The sequence below is a fragment of the Poecilia reticulata genome, linkage group LG18 (assembly GCF_000633615.1).
Source record: "Poecilia reticulata strain Guanapo linkage group LG18, Guppy_female_1.0+MT, whole genome shotgun sequence".
Taxonomy (NCBI): Eukaryota; Metazoa; Chordata; class Actinopteri; order Cyprinodontiformes; family Poeciliidae; genus Poecilia; species Poecilia reticulata.
The window spans coordinates 523,743-545,939 of NC_024348.1; the positions used below are offsets into that span (position 1 = coordinate 523,743).

At 41.3% G+C, this 22,197-nt stretch overlaps 1 protein-coding gene across 26 annotated transcripts in view; it reads left to right on the plus strand.

Annotated features, from left to right (window-relative positions):
* Positions 1-22,197, plus strand: part of ank2b (ankyrin 2b, neuronal) — a 206,942-nt gene that overhangs the window by 120,850 nt on the left and 63,895 nt on the right. For all 26 annotated transcript variants that reach the window (XM_008434870.2, XM_008434873.2, XM_008434863.2 and 23 more), the window contains 11 exons: positions 7,558-7,656; positions 7,738-7,836; positions 7,943-8,140; positions 14,931-15,029; positions 15,403-15,501; positions 17,393-17,590; positions 17,681-17,779; positions 19,429-19,527; positions 19,611-19,709; positions 19,788-19,886; positions 20,944-21,016. In XM_008434870.2, the coding sequence (XP_008433092.1) occupies positions 7,558-7,656; positions 7,738-7,836; positions 7,943-8,140; positions 14,931-15,029; positions 15,403-15,501; positions 17,393-17,590; positions 17,681-17,779; positions 19,429-19,527; positions 19,611-19,709; positions 19,788-19,886; positions 20,944-21,016 (1,261 nt within the window). The remainder of the gene's footprint in view (positions 1-7,557; positions 7,657-7,737; positions 7,837-7,942; positions 8,141-14,930; positions 15,030-15,402; positions 15,502-17,392; positions 17,591-17,680; positions 17,780-19,428; positions 19,528-19,610; positions 19,710-19,787; positions 19,887-20,943; positions 21,017-22,197) is intronic.

The window sequence follows — 22,197 nt, forward strand, 5'->3', positions numbered from 1 at the left end:
CACAGAGACACACAGGACAAACAACCATGCACACACACACTCACACCTAGGGGGAATTTAGACAGACCAATTAACCTGACAGTCATGTTTTTGGACTGTGGGAGGAAACCGGAGAACCCGGAGAAAACCCACCATGCACAGGGAGAACATGCAAACTCCATGCAGAAAGACCGGGGCCGGGAATCGAACCCAGAACCTTCTTGCTGCAAGGCAACAGCTCTACCAACTGCGCCACTGTGCAGCTGGATGTGTTTTGACACATCCAGCTTAAATCCTTTGTTGTTGTTGGAGCGTTTCAGGACGTCTGAATAATTCTATAGGCATCATTAATAGTTCTGCAGGACTGAGGAGCCACTGTTAACATACTGTTGCCTGTTAACATACTGTTGCCTGTGCACCGGAAACATTCTATGTGGCATAATGCGGAAGTGCTAAAACGGAAGTCCGTGGCATATATCCCATTCAACAGTGACTGTAGTGTGGTAGAACCGCGACCAGTTATGACCAGCAGAGCCAAAAAAGACGAGGGGGAACATCATGGCTGTGCTAACGGCTACGTTAGCTGACCACAAGAAATCTCTCTCAGCGGAGTTCAATGCAGCGTTCACTAAACTCGAAACAAAACTGGAGCGCTTTGAATCTATCATTTCTACCCACCACCAGCGTATTTCATCACTGGAAACTGTGGCCACTACCATGAGCGACGACATACAGGCAATGTAAGTTGAGTTAGCTCCGGTGACCGGAGAGAACAACAAGCTGAAAGCTAAGCTAATGGATTTGGAAAGTAGGAGCCGCCGCAACAACGCTAGGTTGGTGTGACTTCCTGAGGGCATAGAAGGTTCGCATCCTACAGCATTTTTCTCTCAACTACTTCTGGAGGTCTTCGGGGAAGATACGTTGAAAAGGGCTCGGGAGCTGGATCGAGCACACCGGATGCTAATGGCAAAACCGGGCCCGGGTGAGAAACCCAGAGCCGTAATTGTGTATTTCCACAACTATCAAAACAGGGAGCTCGTTTCACGCAAAGCCAGAGAGTTGCGAGGCAAGTTGAAGTATAAGGGTACCCCATTTCATATTTTTGGAGATTACTGCCCGGAGGTTTTACAGCAGCGCTCATCTTACCGCGGGATCATGAAAGAACTGTATGATCGGGGACTCAAGCTTGCATTTCGCTACCCAGCCAGACTGTTCATCATGACCGAGAATGGGAGTCGAAGTTTCTGGCTTCATCTGATGACACCAAGCGCTACATTGACCCTCTTCGTCCATCCAGCTCAAGCCCGCCAGGGGAATAATTATTAGTTGGATCTAAGCGGTCTACTAGTGGTGTTAATCTTTCCACTTGCAGAACTCAGACGGTTCTTCATAGTTTGTTTAATGCAAAGTTGTCTCTAGATTTGCTTTACTTTATTTTTCTTCTGATTAACTTGTACAATTAAAAATAGCCCTGAACTTGATTACTTCTACAGTGACTGGATGCTGTGATGACCAATGAACTACTCATTCAGAGCCAGCAAATCTGTCTTGATGTGTATTATGCTACTAGGTTGATTTAACTCAGTTATGGAGATTTTCAGAAGTTCTTCTACAGTTACATTGGTTGAATTTGTAGTTGACTGGTTTGATCTGGTTGCCTTCCGACAAGTGACCATTCTGATTTTGGGAGGAAGAAAATGTTAGTCTATAATGAAGGAAGGCTCGCAGGGGATAGGAGATGCTTTTGTTTTTGCTTTAAAGGGGGTCTGAATCTAGATGTGAGTGTTTTAGTGGAAATGTGTATGTGAGTTTGTGTCTTTTCCCGTGTTTTTTTATTCATTTATTTAGAAAGAAATCYAACTGAAAGGGGATGTAAAGAAGGTGCGGGCGGGGTGGAGGACATGCAACCAAGGAGCCAKGTAGCAGAGTTGTAGTCAAGACCACCGAACCCAAGACCAGCGCCCCGCGCTAAATGACACAATAACATTAAGTTTATCAAAATTGGTTCTCAGATTGATCTGAAAGATCCACATTCCCATAAAAACACCTAGATATTRAATACTTAGAGCTGAAATATATTTAACCAGTATCAATTAAAACTCACTTCATTCTGTTTTGCTTTCATCGCTGTGCTATAATCCGCAGAGGTCTCCTGCTATTCCTAGAAAAATAACGCCCTGGGCGGTTGCCCATATTGCATATGTCAGAAACCACAACTGAAACATCGCAATTAACGGTAAATAACGTTCAACTATGAACACTGTCCAACGGCACAACAAGTAACTAAGCAGAAGGAGCATCATGACTGTTTTCATCCTCCCACTGCGATGTTTGCCACCATGACAGGAGACGAAATCAATCAATGAGCAATGAGCATGCTCTGTGTTCATACGTTCAACTTTTACTTATTCAGCAATTAAATGAATGTCTATATATATATATATATAGACTGCAGTGTACACAAGAACAAAGAACGGCTCTCAGTGAGGCTTCAGTCCTTAGGACTTAGTAAAGATCCGTCCAGAAGAATCGGATCGTTCCTGAATGTTATATCACTATATTGCAGACTTTGGTACCAGCGTTGTCCCATATATGCGACACCTCAGTCAAAACCTCCACACAATAATTCAGCGCATGAGTGACAACTTTTTTTCATCAGATGCAACATGTGTCTCAGTACAGCTAGCTTTGCTAGCACAGATCTTACCTTTCTTTAAGCTTTCCTTCCAAGTGACACTAAAAGCTGGACGAAGTCCCCCCCGTCTGTGAAAGCGAAGCGCTGCTGATTTTACATGTCGCCATATCAATTTATGCAGCGCTATTATATTATAGACAGACATCTTCTCCCGCTCAGAGGAAACCACTGCGCATGTCTGGAGCTCCGCGTGCGAGTAAAGGTGGAGCCGATGGGTGACAACAGACACTAAGTCACGTTATTGCTCTGATTTTACGGCGCCATCTTAAATCCCTGAACTTCACATTTTAACGGAAGAAAAGAGCAAYGAGACTTGGATGTAACGAGTAACGCGACACTTTTGTAGAAATGTAGTGAAGTAGAAAGTACAGATACTTACTGTAAAATGTAGTGGAGTAAAGTAGAAAGTACCCATTATTAAATCTACTTAAGTAAAGTACAGATACACGAAAACTGTACTTAAGTACAGTAACGAAGTACTTGTACTTCGTTACTTCCCACCACTGGTAATAAAGAGATAATGCAACGTAAAAGAAGTTGGATTAGCCATGTATTTCATCCTAGATTTAATGCTAAGGCTCGAGGAACAGCCATAATTATTCGTAATAATATTATGTTTGAACAGCACAAAATAATAGCAGACACGAAGGGTCGTTTCATAACTATGTTTGGTAAATTGTAAATCTCTGGTGATACCAGCTTGTGTCTACGGCCTAAATTGGGATGACGATACCTTTGTGTCCAGACTCTTCATCTATGCCTGATATTGAAAACTATTATTTAATTTTAGGGGGAAACTTTAATATGATCCAGGATACTCGCTTAGACAGATCCTCAAAAAAAAACTATCTCATTATCTTATGCTGCTAAATGATTTTAAAATTCAGTTGGGACTGGTGGATCCGTGGAGACATGGGAACCCGGCACTTAAGCAGTTTTCCTTCTTTTCCCATGCCCATTGTACCTATGCACGCATAGATTTTTTTCCATATGGATATCAGACTGCTTTCTAAAATAAAAGCCTGTGATTATCACACTATAGCGATATCCGATCATGCACCAGCCTCCTTAGTTTTAGCTTTGGTCTGTGAAGCCCACTGTTTTAAATTTTGGAGATTTAATTCTATACTGCTTACCAAGGAGGACTATAAACAGATTTTTAAAAAATCAGCTTTCACTTTACTTTGTTCTTAATGATTCACCTCTGGGAAGCCTCAAAAGCGTATATAAGAGGCCAGCTCATCAGCTTTATTTCTAATTTGACAAGGAAGAGGTTACGTCACACTAATGACTTGCTGAACCAGATTAAAGAAGTGGAGTCAAAATATGCATCCAACCCGGACCATGGCCTTTATAATGAGCGTGTTAAACTCCAAACTGATTTCAATTTAACTATGTCGACGACTACTCTACTTCAACTAACCAAGATAAGGCAGTGCTTTTTTGAATCTGGCGACATAGCGGGAAGCTTTTAGCTTTCCAAGCGCGAGCTTAGGGAACCTCCAAATTAATCCCATTCATCAGATCAGCTACTGGGGAGATTCTTTCTGATCCCAGAAAGATAAATGATAGATTTGTGTCATTCTATTCAGAATTGTATACCTCCCTAACTCCACCCTTGTGACATGACGTACATAATGATATCAGCTTTCCACTGATAGACAATGAATTGATGAGAAGTTTAGGTGGGCCTATTGGAGGTGCAAGAATCTATCAAGTCCTTAAATTCGGGCAAATCCCCTGGCCCTGACGGTTTCTCTTCGGAATATTATAAGGCTAATGAGGATCTTCTGGCGCCAGTCTTGACACAGGTGTATAATGAGGCCTTCTCAAACAGGCGCCTGCCTAGCACCTTATCAGAGGCTACAATATCTCTGATTCTTACAAACAATAAAGACCCCTGATTGTGTACTAGCTATAGACCTATTTCCCTCCTAAACGTAGATCTGAAAATTGTATCTAAAATTCTTGCAACCCGACTCCAGCGAGTTCTTCCCGTCATTATTTCATTAAATCAGACAGGCTTTATGACTGGGCGACAGTCATTCCATAACACCAGACGTCTTCTCAATATTATCCATACGCCAGGTACTCCATCACCTGAAATAATTGTATCTCTCGACGCCGAGAAGGCATTTGACCGGGTCGAATGGTTTTTTTTAATATGAAGTAATGGAAAGATTTGGCTTTGATAACAATTTTATCTCTTGGGTTAAGCTGCTGTATTCATCACCTGTAGCCTCAATTAAAGCAAATGGTATGGTGTCTTCATCCTTTCCTCTTGGAAGGGGCACTAGGCAGGGATGCCCTCTGTCCCCCCTGCTATTTGCTATCGCAATAGAGTCTCTAGCCATCTGGTTGCGTGCCAAAGAAGGTTTTAAGGGTATTCTAAGATCTGGTGCAACTCATAAGGTGTCCCTATACGCGGATGGCTAGCTCTTATACATTTCTGATCCTCATACATCTCTCCCAGTTCTCTTTAACATTCCAGAACAATATACCAAGCTTTCAGGTTACAAGCTTAACTACCAGAAGAGCCAATTATTTCCCTTGAACTCTCTGGCAAGGAACCTTCCACATTCAGTCTCATCTTTTAAATGGGCAGAAGCAGGGTTTCGTTATTTAGGAATATTCATCTGTTCTATGTCTAACACAGTGCTTCTCAATTCCAGTCCTCAGGCCCCCCTGCTCTGCATGTTGTAGATGTGCCTCTATACCAGAGCAGCTGATTCAAATGATTGCATGACTATCAAGTACTGCAGAAGCCTGTTAATCACCCAGATATTCAATCCAGGTGCGTGGCAAAAGGAAAACATCTTAAACATGCAGGGCAAGGGGGCCTGAGGACCGGAATTGAGAAACACTGGTCTAACATGATGAATAAGAAATTTTTACCGTTATTAGAGAGCATGGAGAAAGATTTTGACCGGTGGTCCCTATTACCATTATCTTTGGTGGGACGGGTGAATCTTTTTAAAATTATTTTCCCCAAATTTTTATACCTTTTCCAGCATGTTCCTATACTAATTACAAATTTTTTTTTTGACAAATTGGACAGGAAGATATCTCAATTCTTATGGCTTAAAAAAACTGCCAGACTTCGTAAATCAGTGCTACAGTCCCCAACTTGAGGACGGACTTGCTCTTCCCAACTTCAGGCAATACTACTCTGCAGCTAATGTACAGAAATTGTTGTATTGGAGGTGTGATGCTGATGTTTCACCGGCCTGGGTGCAGATTGAAAGGGCGTCTAGCCATTATTCGTTGTCCTCTCTGCTTTGTTCTCAAACAAAGCAGAGAGGACTAGAGAGGCCTCAGCTTTCCCTGCCCCTCTCCCTGGTAGAGGACAATCCCATAGTCAGGGCTACATTAACTATCTGGAGCCAATTCAGGAAACAGTTTGGCCTGCATGGACCCTCGATACAAATTCCTTTAACCAAAAATTGTAACTGTATGCCTTCAGTCACTGACTTAGTTTTTAACTTGTGGCATGAAAGAGGGAACAAGACTGTAAAGGACCTTTATTGCAACAATACCTTTTCATCCTTTGCTGAACTTTCATGTAAATTCCAATAGCCCAAATCTCATTTCTCTCAGTTCTTTCAGGCCAGGGATTATGTTAAAAAGGTGTTTCTGCACTTAATCGACCCCCTGAAACACTTTTGGATACTCTTCTGCAAGTAGACCCACAACGGAAAAATTGTATTTCATTTTTATATAATTCCATTAATAATAATAACACCTCAAGATTTGCAGCTCTTGTTAAAATAGCATGGGAGGGGGAGCAGGGTACTGAGGTAGATGGGGAGCAGTGAAAGGCCGCCAAGAATTTAATTCATAAATCCTCAATTTTTGCCCGGCATGCCTTAATCCAGTGCAAAATATTCTTTAAAGTACATTACACAAACACAAAACTAGCAAGAATTTACTCATCAGTCAGTGATGTTTGCAATAGGTGTGGACAGTCGCCATACCCACATGTTTTGGGCCTGCCCAAAACTAAGCGGGTTTTGGGGTAACATTTTTAAAATACTTAGTCAAGCATATAATCAGACAATTCTGCCCAATCCATTGTCGGCGATATTTGGCTACCCTCCAGACCTGGGCTTTTGGGGTTCTTTGAAACGGGCCCTGGCTTTCACCATCCTTTTATCCCAAAGACTTATTCTACTCAAGTGGAAACTAAGCGTCCCCCTGTCTCTCAACCAATGGACTAGAGAAGTTCTTTACAACCTGAAGCTGGAAAAACACAGATTTTCACTTGAGGGTTCCACCAGCAAATTTATGGAGACTTGGAGACTTTTCCTATCTTTAGTGGGTACCATGACTTTGCTCCCTGATACAGAAGTAAATTAAATTATCTGTAGATCTTCTCACCGATATCTAGTTCTTTTTTTTTAACCAATATATATTCTTCTTATTATATTTTTTCTATTCTTTATTTGTCATTTATATATTTGTTTAATTTACAATTAACGTTACTATTGTTGCACGCTCGACCAAAAGTGGTGTGGAGACATGCGGTGGTTGTAAATTTTCTTTACTTCCTTTTTTCTGAACATACAAACACGTTCATCGATCCGTGCGTTACACTATAACGGTTACATTCGCCATCTTTTCTTCTTCTTCCTCTTCGAAACTGTGTTCAGGGTGGGTTGGGTTCTGGGATAAATCAGCTTGCACTGCTTTTTCTCTGTTATCTATACTGTGTTTTTATTGTCCTAATGATTGATGCATGTCAAGCTGTTAAATTCAATAAAGAAAGTCGGAATAAAAAGTGATCTGAGTTCATCATTGTTTTGCCTCTTAACTAGTGTTTTGCAACACTGTAGAGCACTGATCTTTTATTCACACCATGTGTCTGCATTCTGCTGCCTGTTTAGTCTGGCCTGACTCCCATCCACGTAGCAGCTTTTATGGGTCACCTGAACATCGTCCTGCTCCTGCTGCAGAACGGAGCCTCAGCCGATGTCAGCAATATAGTGAGTAATGGGGAAGGGCAGGAGGGAGCTGACACAGTGTTTCAGTTACATCTGACACGGTGTGTTACCTGCTGTACACAGCGTGGAGAAACAGCGTTACACATGGCAGCCAGGGCTGGCCAGGTGGAGGTGGTCAGATGTCTGCTGAGAAACGGAGCCATGGTGGATGCTCGGGCGCGGGTGAGATTCCTTTAGTCACATGTCTTGCACTTATCAATATCTGTCATTAATATCAGGTCTGCTGTTTGATTAAAAACTGTCTTGCTCCCCCCCTCATCCTGCCCAGGAGGACCAGACTCCTCTTCACATTGCGTCCCGTCTTGGGAAAACAGAGATCGTGCAGCTGTTGCTACAGCACATGGCCCATCCTGATGCTGCCACAACCAATGGCTACACCCCGCTCCACATCTCTGCCAGGGAGGGGCAGGTGGAGACCGCCTCGGTGCTGCTGGAGGCTGGGGCTTCCCATTCATTGGCTACGAAGGTGGGTGGTGGGGCAGCCATTTAATCTTCGTCTAATTTGATGAGGTGGTCAAGAAATCAGTGTGGATGTCCAGACTTACCAAATGAAATGAATCTACTCTGTCACTTAGGACATGCATGTTGCTAACGGATTTGATCCAAAACACATTAGCTGTTATTATGGGAAAAAACAACAATCTATTTAAAATGCAACAAGCTAACTTTAAATAAAGTTCATGAAAAGGTCTTACAAAACAACCTTAGATACACAACACATGGCATTATCTTAATTTGAATTTTAAATGCAGTTTTACTGTGTGAGCTGCCTTAGAAGAAATTACTAATGCAACTGTAAGACATTAGCTGTAGGGGTATTCATGGATCTAAAGAAAGCTTTTGTCACAAATCATGATATCGTAATTAAAAAATTAGAACTCTATGGAATTCGGGGAGTAGTTTTGAACTGGATGAGGAGTTAAAGAGCAAAAAACAATTCGTGAAGATGGGAGAGATTGAATCTGATTCTGGAGGTTGTATGTGGGGAACCTCAAGGGTCAGAACTGGGACCAGTTTTATTTAATTTGTATATAAACGACACAAGCAAAGTGTCCAATGTATTAAAATTTGTGTTATTTGCTGACGACACAAATATTCTAGTCTCTGGTGAAAGCTCTCTCCATAGTCGCTTCAGAAATCAGTAAATTAAAGAAATGGTTTGACGATAATAAATTATCACTAAATTTGGACAAGACTAAAATCATGGTTTTTGGAAACTGTTACAAAAAAGCACAAACTCAAATCCAGCTAGAGGGTGTAACTCTAGAAAGAGTATATGTTAAATTAGTAAAGCTCTTTACATCCACTAAGCATTCTGCAGAAACGAGCCATTAGAATCATCCATAATGTTGGTTATTATGAGCACACAAACCCATTATCCTTAAAATCTAGAATTCTTAAATTTGAAGATCTGGTGGAATTTAAAATCGCTCAAATTATGTGTAAGGCATCTAATAAACTGCTACCTGAGCTCAAACAGAGCATGTTTTTGAGAGAGAAAGGGGATATAACTTAAAGGGTTACTCCGACTTAAGGATTCATAGTTTACGAACAACAAGAAAGAGCTTTTGTATTTCAATTCACGGGGTAAAGTTATGGAGCAAGTTAAATGAGTGGAAACAAAGTCAAAATTTAATACTATTTAAAAGGAAATATAAGGAGGTCATTTTAACGATATAGAAATATGGGTGAGCATTAATGTGTACATGTACATGTGTAGGTATGGATGTATGCATGTATATACTTGGACATATGTAAACCCAGATAAAATGGAAAATTAATTAACCTGTTTATTTTTATTTTTGATTTGATTTATTAGTGAGGGTCCATTTGAAAATATTGTATGAGTTTATGGGGTAGGAGGTCACAAGTTTCTTACTTCTTCCTACTCCTTTTTGAGCATGTTAAGATGACTGTGGTACAAAAATATGTGTCTTTTACATTCTTTGTTCTTGTGCATGATTTTATACTATCATGTTCAAAATAAATAAAACTTACTCCTGTTAGATCTTACATCACAGGCCCAGTGTTCTGTGGGCCAACACACCTCTAGCTCTCTTAGCATCCGCACCACAGCATTTTATTCAGGCTGAGGTCTTTGGCTTTGACTGGACCTGTTTAGTCTGAACCACTACAAGAACAAATTTGTTCCACTTTATCAAAACCTTTAATAGCAACAAACACTAAAATGTGACCGTAGGTGAAGATCTTAAAGATTTTAAACTGTATTATTATGTTTCTGTTATGTACTATTATTTTATGTTTTAGAATGTATCCAGTGCAAAGTGTTAAGCATATTAGGTTAAATGTGACCCTAACATGCGTATGGATTTTAGACTATGCAGTTGCCAGTGTCTGTACCCAGTACAAATTTCCTTTGGACAATAAAACTTATCTCAGTTTAGTGTAGCTTAATTTAGCTTAGCTTTTCTTCTCTTATATAAGTTTAGCTTAGTTTATTGTATCTTAGTTTAGTGTAACCAGGTTCTGCTTCACTCCACTGAACCGGGTTGGCCCAAGTAACCCCTCGACTGCGTTGTGTAGTTCTTAATGAAGATGAGGAGTTTCTAGGTGATGGGGCATTTTATTTCCTGAATGAGAACATATCAGATATGAATCAGTGCAATCAGCTCAGCTTCACTCAGCACACTACAATACTGTTATATTAGCATTTAACTTTAGCACAAAGAGTGTTTTACAGTACTGAAAACACTGGAAGTACAAAAGCTGGTGCCAGGCATCTAGTAAGTATTCATTACTCTCTAAGTTAATAAAAATAATGTCTTATGTATTGTTAACGCTTTTCTATGCTGTGTGCGGAAAAATGTAACTCACCTCTCGTGCAGCTGTCACAGACTGGCACTTAGTACAGGGGCCAGCAGCATATAACCAGCCACACAGAGAGGGGGCGCTAGGACTATGAACTACAGGATAAGAGATAAAGAAAGGCTTGGCATAGTGCCATCAGTTCGCTCTGGCTTTATCCGTTTCACAAAGACCAAGCCAGACACAGGAGGTGTGACTATGGTTGTTTTTGTTTTAGTTTTCCAATGAAAACTAAAAATGCAGCATGCCATTAGATGCCTGTTCTTTTTCTGAGTGATTTTACATGAGTCAGACCAAAGATCTTTCTTCCAATTGATAGTGGAGTCTCCCACATGTCTCCCATCTCGGCTTCTGAAGCTTTTAACTCCTTTGATGTAGTCAAAGGTGTTCGGATCCCCTCTTTCTGTCCTTCTTGCACGATCTCTTAGTTTGTGAGGACTAAGAGACAAAATTACACATATGTCATATACCTTCTGTATCTTGGTGATGGATTTAACTGAACTCCATGGGATGTTCATTTGTTCAGTGCTTGAGAGATATTTTTATATCAGTGACTTGTTCTCTGCTGTACTTGGAGTGCTCTTTTGTCTTTATGCTCTAATGGTAGCCAGTATTACTAATTAGCCAGTGAATGGACCTTCCTGACAAAGCTGTCTCTCAGGCCTTCTCCATTCCACTCTTTGTCAGACTGCCAACACCAGTTGGCTGAACTTCCGTTGAGTTAGGTCAGTAACTTTAAATGGGATGAATATTTATTCAATCACTTATTGTCCGTCCATTCATCTGTCTATCCATCGCTCGCTTGCAGTGGGGTCGTGAGTGTGCTGCTCCCTATCTGCAGCCATCAATGGGTGACTGGACACCCTATCACAAGATCACTTATTGTATTTTACATATTTTTATTCAATATCAGTTTTCACATTGACATTAAAGGGTTAGGGTAGGTTTGGGTTTTTTTTTGTTAAAAACTTCAATCATGATCAGATTTTGTTGATCATGATTGATTTGTAAAAGTCATAAAAAGGGAGTCCCCAGGAGGGGCACTCTCCAGTACCCCCTCTAAGGACTCAAAGAAGGGTGGGTAATCTGAACTGCTGTTTGGCCCGTAAGCACAAACAACAGTCAGAACCCGTCCCCCCACCCGTAGGCGGAGGGAGGCTACCCTCTCGTTCACCGGGGTGAACCCCAACGTACAGGCGCCCAAATGGGGGGCAACAAGTATGCCCACTCCAGCCCGGCGCCTCTCACCGTGGGCAACTCCAGAGTGGAAGTACGTCCAGCCCCTCTCAAGGAGACTGGTTCCAGAACCAGAGCCATGTGTCGAGGTGAGGCCGACTATTTCTAGCCGGAACCTCTCAGCCTCGCACACTAGCTCCGGTTCCTTCCCCACCAGAGAGGTGACGTTCCACGTCCCAAGAGCCAGCTTCTGCAGCCGAGGATCAGACCGCCAGGGTCCCCTCCCTTGGCTGCCGCCCATAGCACAATGCACCTGACCCCTTTGGCCCCTCGGACAGGTGGTGAGCCCATCGGAAGGGGGACCCACGTCTCCTCTTCGGGCTGAGCCCGGCCGGGCTCCGTGGGTAAAAGCCCGGCCACCAGGCGCTCGCCATCGTGCCCCACCTCCAGGCCTGGCTCCAGAGTGGGGCCCCGGTGACCCGCGTCTGGGCGAGGGAAAACGAAGTCCAAAGTTTGTATTCATCATAGGGGTCTTCGGGCTGCGCTTTGTCTGGTTCCTCACCTAGRACCTGTCTGCCTTGGGTGACCCTACCAGGGGCATAAAGCCCCAGACAGCATAGCTYCTAGGATCATTGGGACACTCAAACCCCTCCACCACGATAAGGTGGCAGCCCAAGGAGAGATACCCTTTTTATGACTAAAATATCCAATGGTGTAAATGCTTTCTATAGGTACTGTGTGAAGGATCCTTAGATAGCATTCGTACTGCGTCTCCAAATCTACATCACTTCTGATGAATGATTGATGGGACCACAAAAAGTTGAAGATGTGAATTGTGATTGAACCCCGACTTGTTCATCACCATGAAACTTCACTCTGTGTCCAGAACCACCATCCATCCATTTTCTTAACACCCTTGTCCCTTAATGGGTTCATTAGCTATCTCCAGCTAATATTCCGGGCGAGTGGTGGGGTCACCCTGGACAGGTCATCAGTCTGTCACAGGGCAACACAGAGACACACAGGACAAACAACCATGYACACACACACACTCACACCTAGGGACCATTTAGACAGACCAATTAACCTGACAGTCATGTTTTATACTGTGGGAGGAAACCGGAGAACCCGGAGAAAACCCACCATGCACAGGGAGAACATGGAGACTCCATGCAGGAAGACCGGGGCCGGGAATCGAACCCAGAACCTTCTTGCTGCAAAGCAACAGCTCTACCAACTGCGCCACTGTGCAGCCAATGTCCAGAACCATAAGATCTAATAATCAGCTGATATTGAGAGTTACTCGGACTCGACTTACGAGCAAAGGAGATTGGGCTTTCTGTGTTGCCGCTCCTGTTCTCTGGAAAAGCTCTTTCCAGATTAGATCTGCCCACAGCCTGGATCATTTTAAATTGCATCTTAAAACCTATTTGTATTTGCTGGCATTTAATTGAGGCCTGATATAGTAACTCTTCTGTTGTGATGTTTAAATTTATTTAATTTAATTATTATTATTATTACTCTTATTTTTTTTGCATGATTTTTTTTCTCTTTCTTTTTTCATCTACTTATTCTATTGTGTTACTGTCTTGGTACAGCACTTTGGCGCAGTTTTAAACCTGTTTATAAAAGTGATATATAAATATATTTGACATTGACATGACAGTGGAGATGTCTTGCTGTTATAATCCTGACTGCATCCTCCTCTGTGGACTACAGTCTGTCGCTTCCTGCTCATTTCAGGGGAGGGAGCAGGGTGTGGCTGTCACTATGGAAACCAATCTGTAGTTTTCATCATATCACACAAGTGTAAATGGTCATTTCCAAAACTTCTCCTAACAATTCTTGCATTTTTATTTTATTATTTATTACTTGTTGTGACCAGAAAGAAGAGTGTTTCTGGTCACCAGTACGTGTGACAGAATCCAGGGCCTAACAAAGGTCTGCTTGCTCATAAACACACTGATCATGTGGCGTCTTCCAACACTGACCTTGTTTACTTCTTCATTCTAAATACATCAGGGCTCCCTCTGCAGGCTGTACAATCAAACTGAAGTCAGATGTTAGTTACATATTTTTATTAATATTCTCAAGAGTTGAGTCACGTTGCAAGTTTACCAGCTGAAAGCTAATTTTAATGTAACAGAATAGTCACGCTATATGATAGCAGTTTTATGTAGCTTCCTGCTCTATTCATGCTATCTGAATCTCATCTTTCAGTTTATTCTATTAACATGCTGATATAATCTCTGAACATGTCAGAGAGAAGGTAAACAAGAGAAAATCAATGCATCATTAACAGCATTTTGAAAATCCCAAACCTTCCGTAGCTGCAGACACAGAAGTAGACGAGTAGTATTTGCCTGGATAATATGGACCGTTGTACCTCTAAGCTATAACTTTTGGTTTCTTTCTAGGATGATTAAACATACCCTTTGACATGTTATATATGTGTTGTTAAGAGAAATTCACAATCATAAATCACGTTTTACTTTTTGACTTGCTCACAAGGTTCAACCAAGAATCTCTTTTTCATTTTTGTTATTTACCTTGAAGAAATTGATGGACAATTAGTATTTGACAAGTCATTTAAACTTAACTCAGGGTAGTCTTCCCCTGGGCTCGGACACTAGTGGTGGAGCAGAGCCTGGAAAAGAGGGAGCCTGGAAGATGCCTGGGAGGATGAGGGTGGAGATGGAGAGGAGGTGGGTTGAAGCAGGTGGATGTGTGGTTTGGCTTTTTGAAGGAGCTCTTGCGTGGTGATTGGCTGGGGCAGAGCAACAATCTGGTGCTGGTTGGCTGAGGAGTGGTAATTGATGATGCTGGTAGGCAGAAGAGAGTTTCACAGCTTGAATTTATGCCTAGGCTTCATTTGCATAGCGCCTTATCAAGTGTCCTTCCACCTGCCCTCTGTGGCTGAGTCCCAAAACACAGAGGGCAGGTGGAGCAGGGATTGAACAAGCAACCTGCTGATTGAGGGTGAACTCCTACCACTGTCACCACCAATGCCCCTAAATAAATCAAGTGAAGTATCATAGTGAAAGATGTAATGCTCCACTTGTGAAATGAAATTTGTTGGGTTTCACCTTGGCACTCTTTGGCACATGTCTGAGTGGCATGCTGCCGAACAAAACACAGTTTTAAAAAACATTCACCAAGCCTTTAAAGTATATATTTCTACAGTATTTTTCTGATTTTATGTATAGATCTTTCAACATCTCTTGGTCTTACTGTCTCTGCTTCCTTCTCTACAGAAAGGGTTTACTCCTCTGCATGTGGCTGCCAAGTATGGAAACCTAGATGTGGTCAAACTGCTGATGCAGCGCTGTGCGCCTCCTGATTCTGCTGGAAAGGTAAACATCCAAAATAGACCAATTCTGCTTGGATTCCCCTAGCAAACACTGGATTATCAAGATAGATAAATATGTACAGTATATTCATGTGTCTTGCATGTGAATGTAAAATTGGTGGTTTTCTGTATTAAGGCTGCCAGAGAGTTTACTGCCAGAGAACTGGTAAGCTTATGTGGTACTTGAAGCCAGGTATTCCTTGATATGCCTTACCAAGACAGGCATTAATCAGAAAGGTCAACAGGAGCTATTTTTTCTTCTTCATATTGACTCATTCTGTTGTCCTCTGGTCAACCTGTCTAACAGTGAGTGTTTGGTTTCCCTGCTTCACTAGCCGCTCCTTAATCCTCATGCACTCACCATTCCTCCCCAACAGAACGGCCTCACTCCCCTCCATGTTGCAGCACATTATGACAACCAAAAGGTGGCGCTCCTGCTTTTGGACAAAGGAGCGTCTCCCCACGCAATGGCTAAGGTGAGGGTCTATAGCAGTGGTCCCAACCCTGGTCCTCAGGGCCCACTGCCCTGCATGTTTTGGGTGTTTCCCTGCTACTGCACACCTGGGTTAAATGAAAGTGATTAACTGACTTCTATAGCAATTGCAGGAATGCAAAGGAGGTTATGCAATCATATGAATCAGCTGTGCTGGAGTCCGGACTCATCAAAAACATGCAGGACAGCGGTCCCTGAGGGCCAGGGTTGGGGACCACTGACCTATAGCACATAGTTCATGATGAGGAGAATCACTTGGTTCACATCAAAAGTCTTTCTCTTCTTTCACTGGCACTAAAATCATCTGCTTTGATTCTGTTTTCCAACCAGGCTGGAATAATAAATATAAGAGGTCAAATTTTAAGATTTTGTCAAAAATTTTAGGCAGTGTTTACACATGTTTTTTGTTTGTTTGTTTTGTTTTTCAATAAAAAACTTTTATTGAAACTAAGCCATTCAATAAAAGTTTTAATGGCTTTTATCAAGCATTAAAGTTAATCAAGTCAGTCAATTTCTGTACCCATTTATCCATACAGCAGTGTTTGCATAAACGTGTTGGCCTGTCGGACATTACTGACATATTTAGTACAATTTAGTATCGTACGATGAAATGTGAACAAGTCTGCAGTAGCTGTGTCAGTTTTGGAGCACAGACTTCAGGTGACAGATGAGTGCTAAAACATTTAGGGTTTAAATGGTACAGTTTTCTTCAACAGATGCATTTCTATCAGCTTCTATAGTGACAGGGATAGGAGGCTGATGGGTTACACTCTGGATAGATATTCAGTGTTTCACATGGCAACACAGAGACACAGGGCAAACACGCATACACACACACTAAACCAGTCCTAAAGGAAATTGAGATAACACCAAAAATGTGTACTTTTGAACTGTGCGGGTAAGTTACCAATATATTATCATTTGTATATTTATTCATATATTTTTAGGCACACTTGTGATTTTTCTGTGTTTTTTCTGTGTGCTTTAGTGGTCAGTCGACAACATTTGATCAATTTCACTGTTTCTTTCTGCAATGAAAATAAAATAAGTATAAGTTTATATGTCTGAGTTTAAGGTAGCCTTAGTACATGGAAAATAATATTTTTACTGGAACGCATCAAGCACTACTAGTTGCAGCCCTACTAGGTTTATGTAAAGAGTCAACATCTTTGGGGTTCTAACAGTTAATGTGAATGTCAACAAACTTTTAGTGCTTGTTGTGTTAGTTTAGGCTACACTGAGAAAATGATTCTGTGGTGAAATAAATGTAACATAGCTGAACCTGTGAAATCAGCAATAAAGATTCAAGCTAGTACCTTTACACAAATAGCACTGAGTTCAACAATATTTGTTCAACATACAAGAACAAATATGAAGTTTTTTCAAAAAATTAATTGTTTCAGTGCTAAGAGCCTATCTTTTCAAGTTCATCCACACACAGTTCCTGTCCTGGACGAGATCCAACCCCACAGAGATTGTCTCAAAATGCTTTGGTGTTGGCACCGTACCTTTGGCGTGTGCCTTTGCCCTCACATACCAACCTCTGGGTTGTGGATCATCTGAAACCTCCTATACTGTTATGCTTTCCTTTGACACAAGACAAATCGACTAATTACAAGATTCATCACATCTTGATGAGATGCCTGTATTAGCATAAAATGAGCTGATCATTCTTTGCAGAGTTATTTCCAAAGAACTGGCATGAGTCTTTAATGAAATACGTTTCCACACATTGCACCCTAATAGACCTGATGTCTTAAAGGTTTATAGCTTTAATACTACAATTTATTTAAAGCTTGACACATGGCCAATGCTGTTGTTTGGGTCAGAACAGTTGAAAACATCCAGCCTAACGTCTGCCTCTCATGAACCAGAATGGCTACACTCCTCTGCATATTGCGGCTAAGAAGAACCAGATGGACATTGCCACAGTGCTGCTGCAATACGGCGCAGAGACCAACATCCTGACCAACCAGGGGGTCACACCACTCCATCTGGCCTCGCAGGAGGGTCACACACACATGACAGCTCTGTTAATCAGCAAAAGAGCCCAGATCAATGTTTCCACCAAGGTAATGTTGACCACCAAACCTGATATAAGGCAAAGTTAGCCATTTGTATTGTGTCACTTCTGTATGTTACTTCTCTGTTTGCTCAAGCAGAGTGGCCTAACCGCGCTCCATCTGGCAGCCCAAGAAGACAGAGTATCGGTTGCTGAGATTCTCTCCAAGAATGGTGCCAACGTGGACCACCAGACTAAAGTATGAGAAAGGAGTTCCTGTTTTATTTCTCCTCTTTTGTCAATTAGGCACTAATGTCCCACTTCAGATTTCATGTCTCTGATACAGACTGAAGTTGTTACTGATCATAGTCCAGTACCTTTTGGTTACTGATCTTCCTTTGGTTAATTTTGCCCGCATAAGATTAATCAAATCATACAGATTAGGATTATACAGATTAATAGATATGGTCATGCAGAACATAGCTGTAAAGTCTGATCTCTAGGGCTTCCCTTCTGCTGCCTCTCCTGGTGTGTTTTTTTATTTTATCACCAAAGGGTTCTATGGTTTGAGACAAGAACCGGAATGACCAAAACAGGCAAAACAGTTTTTTTTTGTACACTCAACAAATGTGAGATTATTTAACTTCAACAACATTCCTGTCTCTTTTGGACAATTGTTCATGAATTCACCAGAACAAAATCTAAGAAAGTGGTTTATCATTGCACTTTTTTTAATGACTGTGGATATCGTGTTCACTGTTGTCATTGATATGCAGCTGCTGGTTGTCAGTCATATTTGCTGCTTTTTGTTTAGAAATGTGCTGGTTTTCCTTCTGATGTATCTGACTGTGCTGACAGTTAAGTTCGACATCCGGTATGGACTTTGTTCCCAGGCTTTTCCCAAATGTTTGTCCCAAGAGTTAGGGAAGACCTGGGAAAGAGAGCAGTTAAATATGCTGCCCAAATGATTGGAACAATTTTCAGCAAGATTTTAAATTGACAGAGAAAATGACTCACGGTGAACTAAAGATTAAAGACTATGAAGAAGAGAGTTTAGCTGGCTTTTTTTTTGTTGATAATTTTGTTTTTATTATTATATGCTTTGATACTTTTAAGAGTAAAACATATTGATTTTTCTGATTTAATGTAAAAGTTAATATTTGTGAACAGTGCTGCTATCTTGCCAACTCTTGAAAAGGAGATTTGAGATCTCAATGAAGTTTTTCATGGTTGAATGAAGGTTAGAACCATAGAATACAGAATTTGGCAATTGTGCTTTGCCACAAATAGGAATGCAGCAATTACAATTTTCTGGCCGATCACCATCTTTAGAAAGCCTCACCTGAGAATTCCAATTTTGGCTGATCAACTTTTTTGTCTGAAAAGTTGCTAACAAAGTTGCTTAGTTGGCAACAGTGGTGTGGGTGTAGTTAACTGAACTCTTGCAGACATTACCTGGTGGACGGGTGGGCAGTTTGCTCTCTCTCACTGCAGACAAAAAAGGGACAGTGGCTGATTTTCAGAGATAAGTGCATAAGATTGGTTCATGTTAGGATCTCTCTCCTAAAACGAAGGAATCGGGGCCGATTTATCAGTGCAGTCAAAGGTGTTCTAAGGACCTCAAGATTCTGATAACAACTCGTGATATTATTTAATAATAACAATCAGACTAGTTTTTACAATATTTGAATGTCACTGAGTTTACAGCCTTTACATTCACTTTTTGTGGCCCCACTGATTTCTGGTGTTCCCCTGGACATTAAGTGTTGTTCAAAATTTGGTAATCTATTATAGTGAGGTTTGGACTTTTGAATTGTCCATATCAGCATCCAAAATCCGTTTTAATCCTTACACTCATGTTTCCATGATTCCTGATTGGAGAAATAAGATGTTTTTACTTTTTCATAGCTGGGCTACACCCCACTAATTGTAGCGTGTCACTATGGTAATGTCAAGATGGTAAACTTCCTTCTTCAAAACGGGGCCAGTGTCAACGCCAAGACAAAGGTACTGATGTAACTGAAGTTATTGCAGAGCATTCAGCTACAGTCGTTTCTCAATGACTCTCATCATTCAATTTCCCTTCCTAGAGTGGATACACTCCGCTTCATCAAGCTGCCCAGCAAGGAAACACACACATCATCAATGTTTTGCTTCAGTATGGGGCCAAGCCCAACGCCATTACTGTGGTTTGTATATACTCACTGAAAGCAGATGCAAACTCGAATGCAAATACAGGCATCTGGAGTCTACTTTCCTGTCCCCAGAATGGAAATACTGCGCTGGGTATAGCTCGGAGGCTGGGCTATATCTCTGTGGTGGACACATTGCGAGTCGTCACTGAGGAGACCATCACCACGACTACGGTATGGCACAAACACTGCAGAAATCTCTGAGTGAATTTACACTTAACAAACATGATGTTAAAAGGAGGAAAAATGATACAGGGTTCTCAAAGTCTTTAAAGCTGTTGAGAATGGTGGTGCACAACGCACATATGGAGGTCTTAGTCCTCAACGCGGCTGTCACAGGTTCAAGTCCTGGCCCCATCACCCTCCCACTTTCCTGTCTGACTGCTCTCAAATAAAGCCCACAAGAGCTGCTTAAAAAATGTAACTTGAAGGAGGCACTCTGTTCAGAGACCAAGAAGAAACTTTTTGTCCCAAAACCAACATTCCACTGAATAGTGAACATCAAGCCGAACACACCATACCCACAATGAAAAATTGATGCAGGCATCATGCCGTGGGATGCCTTTTTTTTGTATTTTTGTATTTTTTAGAGATTCACAGTTATTTCATTGGCCTAGTCAAAGTTCTTATCTACAACTTGCTGTTCAGATGCTCTCCGACCAGTTTACAAAGAAGAAATTTGTAAAAATGGAAATACTGGTAGGCACAAACAATCCATAAAAAAGACTTGCAGCTTCATTTACTATGTAATACTAATGCATGAAAATCCTTTTCAAATGTTCATTTGTTAAAAAGAAAAACAACATGAAAACCATGTGTCATTTTCCGTTCACTTCAGTTATTCTCCACTTTGTGCCGATCTGTCACCTTCATCCCAAGACATACACTGAATGAAGTCTGTGGTTGTAATATGACCAAAAGTGGAGAACTTCTTGGGTGTGAAGATTTTATTTTGTAAGGTCAAAATATTTTAGATTCTTTCAGCTTCAGCATCTTTATTTCATCAGTTTTTATTCCAATTACCAAAAGTTTTGAGGGCAGTTTAGGGTCTAACTAGACTCTGTGATGTTATGGAGTTGTATCAGTGTATTTAATATAAGTTCATTTGTGCTGAAGCGGTATAATGAGATGGGATTGATTTAGTTCAAATTTAAGCAGTTTTATCTAATAAACCATGAGCCTTATGGGTGTCATGTGTCAACAATAATAAATGTTTCCCCTCTGTGGACAGACGGTGACAGAGAAACACAAGCTGAATGTGCCTGAAACCATGACTGAAGTACTGGATGTATCAGATGAAGAAGGTAAGTCCCCCGGCACTTTGCCATCTGTTGCTATAGAAACCGGGGTGACAAGATTGACTTTTAAAACAAATTCAGTTCCAAATCCAGTAGAATAATTACACTAAAATCAAGATTACTGATTTTATGGTGCTACTCTGAATATTTTATGGTATTTTTCTAAAAGAATTAGTAAAAGTTTTAATCGTAAGAATGAAAGTATTGCAAGATATGCACAATATTTTGTTTTGTAAAGAATTTTTCTGTTTATGTAGTTCAGTAAATGTGACTTTTTGTCATTTACCATATTGATTACAGGCTATTGCAAGTATGTCACTTAATGACATAGTAAGTGACATAGTGTCATTGGGTGACATAGTACTATGTCACTTAATGAGGTACTGTCACAGACGTCGGAAGTGAGGGACGGAAACCACGAGGTTTCTACTTTTCACTGTGTCATAAACAGTGTTTCTCTTACATCTTACAAAACTTGAAGGAAACCCACAGGGAGCCAGGAAACAGAGACCTACCTGGTGGCATAAGGTTAATGGAAGAAACTAGTGAGGAGTGTGTGAAAGAGAATAGGTTAAATACTGGGAGCTTGATTGCTAGAACAATGGAGCAGTGCTAAGTAGCTGTGCAGCTGTGAGGAGACAGTAGGAGGCAGGCTGAGGGAGAGAGAGATGGCATAGAAAGGGAAAACAAACTGGGGAGCAGGCAGAACATAATTCTAAAAGAAATGAATACAAAGAATATTAATAAAAGTGATATAACATAAATAACTAAGAAAAGTTTATTGTGAAGAATGAAAGAAGCAAAGGCTGATCTAAATCAAAACATGAAAAGAGAGGACAAGAAATAACTTGTTCTGTCTTGCAGTCTGTGTTTTGCAGCCAAACACATTGCAAACCCATCCATCCATCCATCCATCCATCCATCCATCCATCCATCCATCCATCCATCCATCCATCCATCCATCCATTTTCTTTATACCCTTGTCCCTTAGTGGGGTCGGGAGGGTTGCTGGTCCCTATCTCCAACTAACGTTCTGGGCGAGAGGCGGGGTCACCCTGGACAGGTCACCAGTCTGTCGCAGGGCAACACAAAGACACACAGGACACACAACCATGCACACACACACTCACAACAAGGGACAATTTGGAGAGGACAATTAACCTGACAGTCATGTTTTTGGACTGTGG